The following is a 13564-nucleotide window of genomic DNA, read 5'->3' as shown; positions in this document are numbered from 1 at the left end:
GTATAATTTCTTAAGATCATAATATAGGATTTAAAAATTGCTGCCTGTACTTAAGTGTGAGCCAGAAAAATCTAATTGTGATATATAAATGAACCTATGTATTCAATGTGAAATAATTTCATTCAATATTCTGTCCTATATAAAATTCAAGATTAAAGATTTTGGTGAAGTAATGGGAAACAGACCATTCCCATTTAATAATTGCTTACCCTGCTTGGACCATCAAGGCATTTGAGTTTTGAAAGAAGGAAAAAAAAAAATAAAGAGACTCCACTATTATTATAAATGGGGAACTAACCCTCACTCACTCTGGTTATTTATTGACCTTTTCTAACATTTGATGTCTCACCTTTGTCCCAGCATGGACTGGAAAGAATCCTTCTGCCACCAACTATTTCCTTCACATGCTTCCCAGAATTCCTGCTCCTGTGACCCTGACATTCACCCTTGTGAATGGGTTGGGTTTTCTAGCATTTCCATGTGTCTACTTTTCAGATCCCACTACCCTAACCAAAATTATTTTCAAATGTTGAAATGCTTCATTATTTTAAGTTTCTAATCCAGTGGTGAAAAATATATGTGGAGAACTGAATAATGTTTTTTTAATGCTATAGGGTTGTTATTTACTATCCAGAAAAAAAAAAAAAAAAGGAGTCAGAATCAGCCTAAAAAGAGAAATGAAGAGCTGTACCATATCCTGTTCCTTTACTCTACTGCTCCTCAACTAGTTAAATACTCAAAATGCATTATCTTTACACAACTAGTATCATGTTGAATATTTTATTCTTTGGAGACAGCAAGATAAGAGAGTATCTAAAAATATATTGTTTTGGGGACTGATTAGGGAAATGATTCTTTCTGATTTGATTTTTTTCTAAAACCCTTTTTCTCTTTTTACTCTAACTATACTATATTTTCCATGGGCCGTGTTTTATTTTTTCTGATAATTCATTCTTGAACTTTAAAATGTTTACTGAGGCTCCCTGTTGGAGAAGAGACTCTCCATCTCATCAACAGCCTAGAGTTTACTCAGCAGTGGTCAGGCAGATGCCTTCTCTAGAGTAAAAGTCGGAAAGCAGGATGGTTGTAGATCTAGCCTTGGCCTTTAATGTTATACCTATCTTCCAGGAAACATTTGACAAAACAAATCAAGAGATATACATGGAAGGAAACTGGCTGTAACTCACATTTACCAGACAGGATTTGAAGACAGCAGCAGTTCCCTTAGCTCCCCGATTTGTTTCTCCGTATTACTTACTGTAGTCTATTGTGATATATTTCTCAGTTATAGACTGACAACTATCCAAAGGCAAGGATTAAAACTTTTTTTATTTATTATAGAAAACACAGAGCTAATAACAGTGCCTACTGCATAACATGTGTAAAAAGAATGAATCATAGATATTTAATCAGGTCCTGAATCTAGATATTATCTAGCAAAATCTTCCAGAAAATAGCAAGTTGGGGCCCAAAATAAAAGTCATGAATGAACTCCCATGTAAGGAATAAAGGAGAGTATATCCAGGGAGCCTTATCTACCCTGTTCATGGGATTACTGTTTGAGAGCAGCAAAAGAAAACAAGCCTCTTTTTGCTTGGCAGTTAAGCTACAAAATGCAGATCTAGAATAGGCAATTTATATTTCTGTCTGAGAAGCTGGAACAATTTTTGGAGCAATTAAAAAACACAAAACACAAATTTATAGATGAGGAAAAAAAAAACAGAGTGAGGGTATTATATAAACTATCAATATACAATGTAGATTCAGGATACTTGCTTAAGGGAAGGCAGGGTGGCAATAAGGGAAAAATGAATCCGTTCAAGAAAAGGGCTGCATTTAAAAACAAAATGGGATTCATACTAATTTTCCATACTATGTAACAAATTACCATGGATTTAGCAGCTTAGAAACAACATACACTCAGTTTCCATGGTCAGGAATCTGGCACAGGTTAGTTGATCATCTGCTCAGAGTATCAACAAGGTTGATTCATTGTGTCAGCCAGGCTGCTTTTCTTTCTGGAGTTCAGGGTTTTCTTCCAAGCTTCTGTGTTTGTTGGAAAATATTAGCTCCTTCTGGTTGTAGGACTGAAGTCCCTATTTTCTTGATTGAGGATCGTTTTCATCACCTGCCGTCTTCCTTAGGTCCTTACCTTATGGGCCAATCTGTAGTCCTCTCAAAACATGGTGACTTACTTCTTCAAGGCCATCAGGAGATTCTCTCTGACCTTTTTTTAAAGGGCTCACCTGGTTATTCAGGACCAGTCAGGATAATCTTGCTTTTGATTAACTCAAAGTCATGTGACTAGGGACCATAATTTACATCTACAGAAACCTTTTGCATGTAACATAATGCAAATAGTGTAATCCTGGAAGGGACAGTCTCTCATATTCACAGGTGCAAATCACAAAAATAGGGGTTGGCCATTTGGGGGTCATCCACGAATTCTGTCAGGACTCTACCACAGTGCTCATTACTGAATAATGAATTCTCTAATATATTCATGTTTCTTCTTACAGTTGCTTAGAGAGTGCTTTTGTTTTTAAAGCGTTCTGCATCTTCAGTATTATATTTAAATAAATAACATAACTAGTGTTTCATTTTGAACTTTTATAGTATTAACTTCTATTTTATAACCTTTGGTTAATATACTTGACTACACATAAATCAATAAAAATCTCAGTATTATTCTCATTGATGTCAACTTTTAAATTGATATAAACTTTTAAAAAATTATAGAGGAATTGCACTGCTGGAGAAATAAAAAGTCAGAATAATGCATCTGCTTTAAATTGGCTTGTATCCTAGAAAGGAATCTTAAATTAGGAAAAAATAACACTTCAGTTCAGTTCAGTTCAGTTCAGTCGCTCAGTCGTGTCCAACTCTTTGCGACCCCATGGACTGCAGCATGCCAGGCCTCCCTGCCCATCACCAACTCCTGGAGTTTACTCAAATTCATCTCCATTGAGTCAGTGATGCCATCCAAACATCTTATCCTCTGTCATCCCCTTCTCCTGCCTTCAGTCTTTCCCAACATCAGGTCTTTTCAAATGAGTCAGTTCTTCGTATCAGGTGGCCAAAGAATTGGAGTTTCAGCTTCAACATCAGTCCTTCCAAAGAACACTCAGGACTGATCTCCTTTAGGATGGACTGGTTGGATCTCCTTGCAGTCCAAGGGACTCTCAAGAGTCTTCCCCAACACCACAGTTCAAAAGCATCAGTTCTTCGGTGCTCAGGTTTCTTTATGGTCCAACTCTCACATCCATACATGACCACTGGAAAAACCATAGCTTTGACTAGACGGACCTTTGTTGGCAAAGTAATGTCTCTGCTTTTTAATATGCTGTCTAGGTGGGTCATAACTTTCCTTCCAAGGAGTAAACATCTTTTAATTTACTTAAGACAAAAAAAGGTTTCTTCCATGAGAGGAATTATAGAATTATTTGATACGTGTATATGTGTGTCTGTGTACATGTATATAGCAAACTTGTTATTAACTCAGGTTCTCCGCTTTTAGGACACTTAGACTGTACAATAGCGTTTCCCAGAAGATAATAGTGCTAACAATAAAAATATAAACGTAAAATATAACAAGTGAGCAAAAACAAGACTAGGAGCTGACTGTGGCTCAGACCATGAACTCATTATTGCAAAATTCAGACTTAAATTGAAGAAAGTAGGGAAAACCACAAGACCATTCAGGTATGACCTAAATCAAATCCCTTGCGATTACACAGTGGAAGTGGCAGACAGATTCAAGGGATTAGATCTGATAGAACTGTGGATGGAGGTTCATGACATTGTATAGGAGGCAGTGATCAAAGCATCCCCAAGAAAAAGAAATGCAAGAAGGCAAAATGGCTGTCTGAGTAGGCTGTACAAATAGCTGAGAAAAGAAGTGAAAGGCAAAGGAGAAAAGAAAAGATATACCTATTTGAATGCAGAGTTCCAGAGAATAGCCAGGATAGATAAGGAAGCCTTCCTCAGTGATCAATGCAAAGAAATAGAGGAAAACAATAGAATGGGAAAGACTAGAGATCTCTTCAAGAAAATCAGAGATACCAAGGGAACATTTCATGCAAAGATGGGCTCAATAAAGGACAGAATTGGTATGGACCTAACAGAAGCAGAAGGTTCTCAGAAGAGGTGCCAAGAATACACAGAAGAACTATTCAAAAAAGATCTTCATGACCCAGATAATCACGATGGTGTGATCACTCACCTAGAGTCAGACATCTTGGAATGTAAAGTCGAGTGGGCCTTAGGAAGCATCACTATGAACAAAGCTAGTGGAGGTGATGGAATTCCAGTTCAGCTATTTCAAATCCTAAAAGATGATGCTGTGAAAGTGCTGCACTCAATATGCCAGCAAGTTTGGAAAACTGAGCAGTGGCCACAGGCCTGGAAAAGGTCAGTTTTCATTCCAATCCCAAAGAAAGGCAATGCCAAAGAATGTTCAGACTACCTCACAACTGCACTCATCTCACAGACTAGCAAAGTAATGCTCAAAATTCTCCAAGCCAGGCGTCCACGGTACATGAACTGTTAACTCCCAGATGTTCAAGCTGGATTTAGAAAAGGCAGAGGAACCAGAGATCAAATTGCACATCTGTTGGATCATCAAAAAAGCAAGAGAGTTCCAGAAAAACATCTACTTCTGCTTTATTGACTATGCCAAAGCCTTTGGATGTGTGGATCACAACAAACTGGAAAATCTTCAAGGGATGGGAATACCAGACCACCTGGCGTTCCTCCTGAGAAATCTGTATGCAGGTCAAGAAGCAACAGTTAGAACTGGACATGGAACAACAGACTGGTTCCAAATCGGGAAAGGAGTACGTCAAGGCTGTATGTTGTCACCCTGCTTATTTAACTTATATGCAGAGTACATCATGAGAAATCCTGGGCTGGAGGAAGCACAAGCTGGAATCAAGATTGCCAGGAGAAATATCAATAACCTCAGATATGCAGATGACACCACCCTTATAGCAGAAAGCAAAGAAGAACTAAAGAGCCTCTTGATGAAAGTGAAGGAGGAGAATGAAGAAGTTGGCTTAAAGCTCAACATTCAGAAATCTAAGATCATGGCATCCGGTCCCATCACATCATGATAAATAGGTGGGGAAACAGTGGAAACAGTAAAAGACTATTTTTGGTGGGTTCCAGAATCACTGCAGATGGTGATTGCAGCCATGAAATTAAAAGATGCTTATTCCTTGGAAGGAAAGTTATGACCAACCCAGACAGCATATTAAAAAGCAGAGACATTACTTTGCTAACAAAGGTCCATCTAGTCAAACCTATGGTTTTTCCAGTAGTCAGGTATGGCTGTGAGAGTTGGACTATTAAGAAAGCTGAGCGCCAAAGAATTGATGCTTTTGAACTGTGGTGTTGGAGAAGACTCTTGAGAGTCCCTTGGACTGCAAGGAGATCCAACCAGTCCATCCTAAAGGAGATCAGTCCTGAGTGTTCATTGGAAGCACTGATGCTGCAGCTGAAACTCCAATACTTTGGCACCTGATGTGAAGAACTGACTCATTAGAAAAGATCCTGATGCTAGGAAAGATTACAGGTGGGAGGAGGAGGGGACAACAGAGGATGAGATGGTTGGATGGCATCACTGACTCAATGGACTGGAGTTTGAGTAAACTCTGGGAGTTGGTGATGGACAGGGAGGCCTGACTGCCGCAGTCCATGAGGTTGCAAAGAGTCGGACACAACTGAGCGACTGAACTGAACTGGTCATAGATTTTAAAAAAAAAAAAATCTGCCCTCAAAATTACTTTTACTAGGTAAGCAAGCATCATCTGTTTTTAAGTAGGGAAACAAAATCAAGTGCTTGCTCAGTGTCACTCAGTAAGTGTCACCAATGTCACGGGTAAGCAGTATATCCCAAATTTGAATCCAGAAATTACAACTCTTCCATGGTTTTAGTATTATTTATGATTTTAATGTGATATGACTTAATTATTTTAAAATCTTGATTAGAGGTGGAAAGGTAATAATATAGAAATAGGAGTCATGCTTCTGATAAAAAGAGAAAAATAGTGATTTTAAGGGTCATTTTAATTTATTGGTAGATTTTACAGCACAATCACTTCCTAACAAGGTCACCACAACAGTCTCACATTCCAAACCAAGTATAAATAAAAGAAAGTTATTCTTTATGCTTCTCGACTCTATAAAATTTCTCTAATAAGGAACAGAATTCTTAAACTGAGAATAGTCATTATTACTTGTCCAAAATGCGAACGGATAATCAGAGGATTCCAAGCTGATAGAATATATGATTTGTGTATTTCCTCTATTTCAACAGGTGCTGTGTAGCATTTCTAGGCATATATAATTAATATTGAAAATATGTTCTAAAGATTGTAGATTTAAAATAGTTTAATGAAAGCAAGATTTATATTTTAATAACAGGTCATTTGTTTTATTGTCTCCATAATTGCAGTGTTTCTTTGTTTACTATATTTTTATACCATTAAATTGAAGTTAAAATCTACATATATATATCTTTTAAAGAAATACATTTATTGCCTTGGTCTTTGCTCAACAAAGGATATATTTATGAAGTTAGGATTTGCCACTGTGGAAAGAATATATCTAATTGCATACAAGTTTAACAAATAAGAGAAGCCACTAGGAAGAAAACTGATTCATCAAAATATAGTCTTCAGTGTTTCTTGAAATTCCACCTGGGATTGTAGCCATGAGTTATGTATTACCAAATGAAACTCTCAAAAATTCTAATTTAGATGCAAAGCACTAACTTTAGGATTGATAAATTGTTCTGTTGCATACTATTTAAGTAAAAGTATGGCTCAACAGTAAAGAATCCTCCTGCCAGTGCAGGAGACGCAGGTTCTATCCCTGGATGGAAAAGATGCCCTGGAGAAGGAAATAGCAACCCACTCCAGTATTCTTGCTTGGAGAATCTCATGGACAGAGGAGCCTAGTGGGCTACAGTTCAGGGCATAACAGATTCAGACATGATTGAGCAACTTGGCACCCAGTATTCTTGCCTGGAGAATTCCATGGATAAAGGAGCCTGGCAGGCTATAATATAGTCCATGGGGTGGCAAAGAGTTGGACACGACTTAGTGACTAAACAACAAATATCACATTGCTAATAAAAATGTATTTTAATTTGTATAGTAATAAGATAATAGTATTGTATAGCACATGGAACTCTGCTCAATATCATGTAGCAGCCTGGCTGGGAGTGGGGTTTGGTGGAGAAGGATACACATATGTGTATGGTTGAGTCCCTTCGCCGTTCACCTGAAACTGTCACAGCATTGTTATCAGCTATACCCCAATACAAAATAAGAAGTTCAGAAGCAAAAAACAGAAAGATTATAAATAAAAGATGAAATCAATATGCGGCTTTATAGTACCATCTGTGTTACAAAAAGGTAGGCTTGAATTTTTGAAATCTTTCTTCTGTTTCTTAGTATATAGAAGGCATAGCTTTTAGATACCATGTTGGGGTTGGGGGTGGATACATAGGTGAACAAACGCATAGTCCTCTCTCAAGGCTTTACTCGGGTTCATGGCTGAGGAACAGGCACATGCTATGGGAGCTAAGAAAATGAAGCTACTTGGTTGAAAAAAAAGGAAGAAAACTGCAGAGAAGGCTTCAGAAAGGAGGAAATACTTTACACATGAGAGATTTCAGCAGAGGAAATACCATGTGTAGAGTCATCGAAGTAGAAGTGGCTGAAAGCTTTGGGGAAGAGTAGGTAAGTTTGACTGCAAGTGATGTCTGACTGAAACACAAATTGAAGGTAAATCTGACAGAGCTTTATAATAACCACAAATATCTCAGCTTTAGTCTTTTGAGCTGAGGAACCTCTGAAGAGTTTTCAATAAGAGAATCACAGGTCAGTGCTGTTTTGGGAAGTTGCATAAAAGATGGTTTGAACGTAGAGAAAAGTTGCCTGTAGGGCTATTGGAATGGTCTTAGTGGGATAATAAGTCTTCGTTTTTAAGAAAGTTGCAGAAGGAAATGAGTATGAGAAACATCATATCATTTATAGAACCTGACAATTGATTGGACACAGAGCATTAATGAACATGATAACCAGGAAGATTTAGGGAAATTATGAGTTTGCTTTTAGATGTTAAGCAGTTGTTACCTTTGGGACAATCAAGGAGTGAATATTTCCTGAAAATCTAAAAAAACACCCTTTTAGATCATAGGTTGAAATAGAGCCAAAGAAACAGATTTTTAACATCAGAACATACTTCTTACTTCACAAAAACATAGTTTAATCTCAAATATATCAAGCCCTAGTTCTGAATTCATGATCTGAAATATTCTTATTTTACAGTATACACATGAACACAGACATACATATGAAATTATAGATTTATTGGTATTCTTTTAGAGATTGTGTTTAAACATAGTGTTAATGCTTAAATAACTTATGTCCCATATATATATGACTGTGTGTTAGCAGATCTTATACTGTTTTAATTAGAATTCTTAACAAAGAAAGATTTTTTTCTCCCTCTGAGAGATTTAAGCAATTTTGTCTAATTGTTCCTTATGTTAAACTACCATATTATAAGCTTCTTTGGAATAATAAAATAGTAGTGCAGTTATCCTCTTAAGGATCTCTAGGTTGTTATGCCATTACAGCTTGGTGGCATTCTGCTGACTACAGATTGGTAAATGAGAGGGGATAACATTAAGATGGTTTCTTTTACACTGTTTCATAAAAGCATTACCAGTATGTCATTTAGTAAAATGTTTATGTTATTAAGAATTCAACTATAAGGAATTCAATATAGTCTACCTCAGCATTACAAAGAGGACTTGTCAACTATCAATCAAGTGCATAAAACAGAGCGAATTCATTTGTATGCTATTTATTTGAACTAAATCTCTAATAAGCCTCTTCCACTAATTGGACTTAACATTTATGTTGCTAAATGAGAAGCATTTTGGCTGCTATATAGGGTGGTAAGACTTACCCAATGGAATAAACAACTAACATCTGTTATCCTGTCCTGCTCCAGCTTGGCTTTTACAAGTTAAGGATATCAGCCCTGAAGACAAGGTTATCAAATATGTGAATCTCTGGCATACCCGCATTTATATGAAGGCAAAGAAATAGCACATCATGAGTAAAGACCAGCTAACCAAAAGATACTGAGTATAGCTAGTCTATTTTCTCTTAACCTTTAAAAGCCTTACAACCTTAAGCAAAAACTAGTGGAAATTAAAATTTCTGTAAAATAATTTTTTATAATTAGTGTCACTTTTTTGGTTAGCATTTCCCTACCTATACAAATTGATGCTGCTAGTTCTGTTCAGTTGCAAAGTTGTGTCTGACCCTTTGCGACCCCATGAACTGCAGCATGCCAGGCCTTCTTGTCCATCACCAACTCCCAGAGTTTACCCAAATTCATGTCCATTGAGTCGGTGATGCCATCTAACCATCTTATCCTCTGTCGTCCCCTTATCCTCCTGCCTTCAATCTTTCCCAACATCAGGGTTTTTCCAAATGAGTCAGTTCTTCGCATCAGGTGGCCAAAGAATTGGAGTTTCAGCTTCAACATCAGTCCTTCCAGTGAACACCCAGGACTGATCTCCTTTAGGATGGACTGGTTGGATCTCCTTTCAAGGGACTTTCAAGAGTCTTCTCCAACACCACGGTTCAAAAGCATCAATTCTTTGGTGCTCAGCTTTCTTTATAGCCCAACTCTCACATCCATACATGACTACTGGAAAAACCATAGCCTTGACTAGACAGACCTTGTTGACATGATAGTTAACTGTAATTGCTTTTATAACAAATTTATACTTATTTTCTTTAAAAAGAAGCTAAATTCGGATTTGGCTGAGCTTCGAAAAGAAAAAGAAGATTTACTAAAGACAGTAGAATCTTCATCTGAAATCACATGTTTGACTGAAGAAATTGCCCGGGTAACAGTTCCACGGATACAGATTACATCACTTGGCCCTTCAAGGAGCATGGATTTGGAAATGAAGCAATTGCAGTGTAAACTAAAGGTGATTATAAATTTTATTAAAGATGAAAGCATGTATTAAGTTATTTAAAGATATGTTTAAAGATATCCTTAAAGAATATTTTAAGGATATCACTAAAGAATCCTTAAAGATATGTTTCTGTCAATTCTAATTTAACTTTACTAATAAAGGTAAATTATGGTATAAATAATCCTTAAATTATTAATACTACACTTAACCTCATCTTTCTATTTTAGCGTGGTAGACTCTTATCTGGTAATTCATAATACTATTCTCTGAAAAAAATGACAAGACACTATGAGATCCTAACTTAGGAGATGATGGAAACTGGCCATTGCCATTTATTCCACTATTCAATTCCTCTCTGCCTGCCACTGAACAGAATTATTTTCAAACATGTAATGTATCAACATAAATAGATTTGCTTTCCTGTACATATTTGCTACTATTTTAATTTGGTGGTTCTTTGTTGGAGATGGGGAATTAGAGGAAAAGAGAGGAAGCACAGAGCAAAGGTGAGTTGGTTTAATAGATTTCAACAAGTTAAACCGGAGAGTGAGAATAAAAAGCAGTGTTCCTTTTGTTTATAAAGAATTATGCCTGGAAAATCCCATGGACAGAGGAGCCTGATAGGCTACAGTCCATATGGTCGCAAAGAGTCAAGACATGACTCAGCGACTTCACTTCATGTCTTAAGTTCAGGTGAAACTGTCAGCAACTAAAAAGTAAGATTGGCCTTATGCTAAAGAGAAATATCTTGTAAGCAATCAGATTTGTGAGTTTTAATTGGAAAGTTTACATTCATGCTTCTTAAAACATGCTCATTTATTCCTCACATATTAATTATTTTCTTCAGTGGGATTGCTCACTGGAAGCTAAATGTATGTGGGACCATAGCTATAATGAGAGTTACTGGAAAGAAAATTCTGGTTGAAAATGCACAGAATATAACAGTAATAACCATGACTGTTATGAGAGTATTAGGGTATAGAATTGTCCGATAGACTCTTGATTTCAATCCAAAATATTATATGTGTTCTAATAATTACATCTTTAAATGAAGGATTAATAGTAAGATAAACTAGTCTAAAGTTTAAAAATAAGTTCTTGTACTATTGCTTGAAAATATTTTGCTTTATTATTAATAATCAGATTAAACAATTGATTTAATTTAGATGCTTATTAAAAATCATTTTTTCCGAGAGCTATTGTGTACAGAACTTGCTTTAATAACTACATTTTATAAGTTTTAACTACCTTACATAATAGAAATGAAAAAAAAATAATTGTGCAAGTTTGGGACTGTATATCTTCTCTTAAAATGTGTTTCTGACCGATTAAAATGGAGTAAAATGTATAAATTGAACATTTCAGTGTTTAGATTTTATATGGAGGATAAAATCCGTTGAGGTCATCTTTGATCTTATCTACCACAGAGACTTTTATTCACAGTTCTGAAATTCTTCTATATTTGTCTTATGTGCCTAATAGTTTTGTTTTCACCAAGATAAAAATAGAATGTTAAATCCAGTAATGTCTAATTGACTTATAAATTTTTAAAATTGTCAGTAATTTTAAGTTGATTTTTATTTTACTTATTTGATTTTGCTTACTTTTAATATTTTGCAACAAATTTTGGTAATAGGCCTATATGGATATCTGTAAGCTTCTTGGAGCATGGTGTCCCATGGTGTAAGTTTTTACCCATGTATAAATCATCCTCACTTTGAAAGAATATGTCTTAAAGGTGAGACTCATAAGAATGCCTAAAGCAATTTAGATCATGCTTGATGTAAGTTTGAAGTGACATTGTCCATATCTAACCTGGAGTCCTGAGACACTGACAAGGCTACATAGGGACAAAAAGGATAAATCTTTACTTTTGTCTTATTTCATGTTTTAATATGGAAATATTCTGGAGGGCTAGGTACTTTTAAGTACCTAGTCATCTAGGTAGTACAATTTATGTTTTGATATTGTGTTGGTTTGCTAGGATTGCCATAACAAAATACCATCGAGTGGCTGGCTTGAATAATAAGTTTTTTTCCCCGTAGTTCTGGAGTCTGGAAATCTAAGCTTGAAGGGGTGGCAGGTTTGATTTCCTCTAAGGCCTCTTTCCTTGGCTTGTGGATGGGCACCTTCTTGGTGTGCCCTCACATCGTCATCTCTCAAGCTGTGTGGCCTGTTTTAATTTTTCTCTTATAAGGAAACCAGTCATATTAGATAAACGCCCTCCCATGTGACCTCATTTTACCTAATTACCTCCTTAAAAGCCCTATCAAGTACATTTTGAGGTACTCTGTAGGGGAAGGTTAGGACTTTAGCATATGAATTTTGCCAGAACACAATTCAGCCCATAACAGGTATCAAATTGCTAACATGATTTTCCAAGAAATGGAGTATTTTCTACTTAATGTTTTTTATGCCTATTTAAAAAAAAAAAAAACTGGTTAGATTTTAATCTCTTAAAGATCTACATCCATCTGTTTTGTTTTATCCAATGAATTTAAAACTTTTCTATGTAAATTCTTAGGTATACCTCTGAGATGTACATGGTTCATTCAGAAATTAGAGGGCTCATGTGCATTTTCTGTAGCTTCATTTTTATGCACATTGGACACATTTTCTCAAGGAACTCAACTTTATATAGATAGATAATAAGATACGTAGTGACATAAAACTGCCTTCCAGTGAATGATATATACATTGGTTATTTCTATTTAATTCGTAGCTTTTTATGCAATCTGGATTGAATAGTACACTAATTAATATTTGTAATTTTTTTGACCACTTAATTGTTGAAAGCATACTTTTGACATATACTGTGTTCTCTTCCAGCTTTGCAGTAATAACGAAGAATAATAGTTTTTAAACTACTTTTACTTTGTATATAATCTATTGTCAGTCTAGTTCTAAGTCTTTTAAAAATGTTAACTCATTACTCGTTTCAAGCCTATGAGAGAAGTTCTATTATTATATCTATTTGATAGTTAAGAAAACTGAGTAAGTTAATTGTTCAAGGTAACAAAGCTACTAAAGAGGCAGAGCTGAGATTAGAACTCAGTCATATGGTCTCCATAGTCCATGCTTTTATTCAGAAATTTTAAAAAGAATTTAATAAACGTAAACAGATAAACTCTCTAACCAAGATAGATTATTACCATTATGGCATCTTTGAAATATTTCTTTTACTCCAGATTTTGTAGCTGTAGATAAATATTATGTTGTAGGAAATGGAAAAGGGTCAGGGGACCTAGGTTTCGATCATTTTTCATCCAGTAACTTCTTGTGGGACCTGACTGAGGAAATTACTTAGCTTTTCCAGAGGTCTAGAGCAGGGACAACTTTGTACCCGCTTCAAAAGGATTTCTGAGGATTAAAATATCTGTGAGATTTAGAGTCTGACAAAAGTATCTGTCAAGCTGGCATTGTTTTATTTATTATAATTCTATAATCCCTCAATTATCCAGAAGTCAGAATTATTGCATTTTTCAGCCACCTAAAATAACAAGCATAAATTAAAAAACATAAAAGAATCAGTTATCTTAAAATCTACTTAGT

General features: G+C 35.7%; 1 protein-coding gene across 1 annotated transcript in view; it reads left to right on the top strand.

Moving 5' to 3' along the window:
• Positions 1-13564, top strand: part of CNTLN (centlein) — a 315816-nt gene that overhangs the window by 264747 nt on the left and 37505 nt on the right. The window contains exon 19 of the mRNA XM_061132229.1: positions 9833-10024. Coding sequence (XP_060988212.1) covers positions 9833-10024 — 192 coding nt within the window. The remainder of the gene's footprint in view (positions 1-9832; positions 10025-13564) is intronic.

Source organism: Dama dama, chromosome 29 (genome assembly GCF_033118175.1).
Source record: "Dama dama isolate Ldn47 chromosome 29, ASM3311817v1, whole genome shotgun sequence".
Lineage (NCBI taxonomy): Eukaryota > Metazoa > Chordata > Mammalia > Artiodactyla > Cervidae > Dama > Dama dama.
Note: the sequence above shows the minus strand (reverse complement) of the source record. Positions and strands in the feature narration are given on the sequence as shown.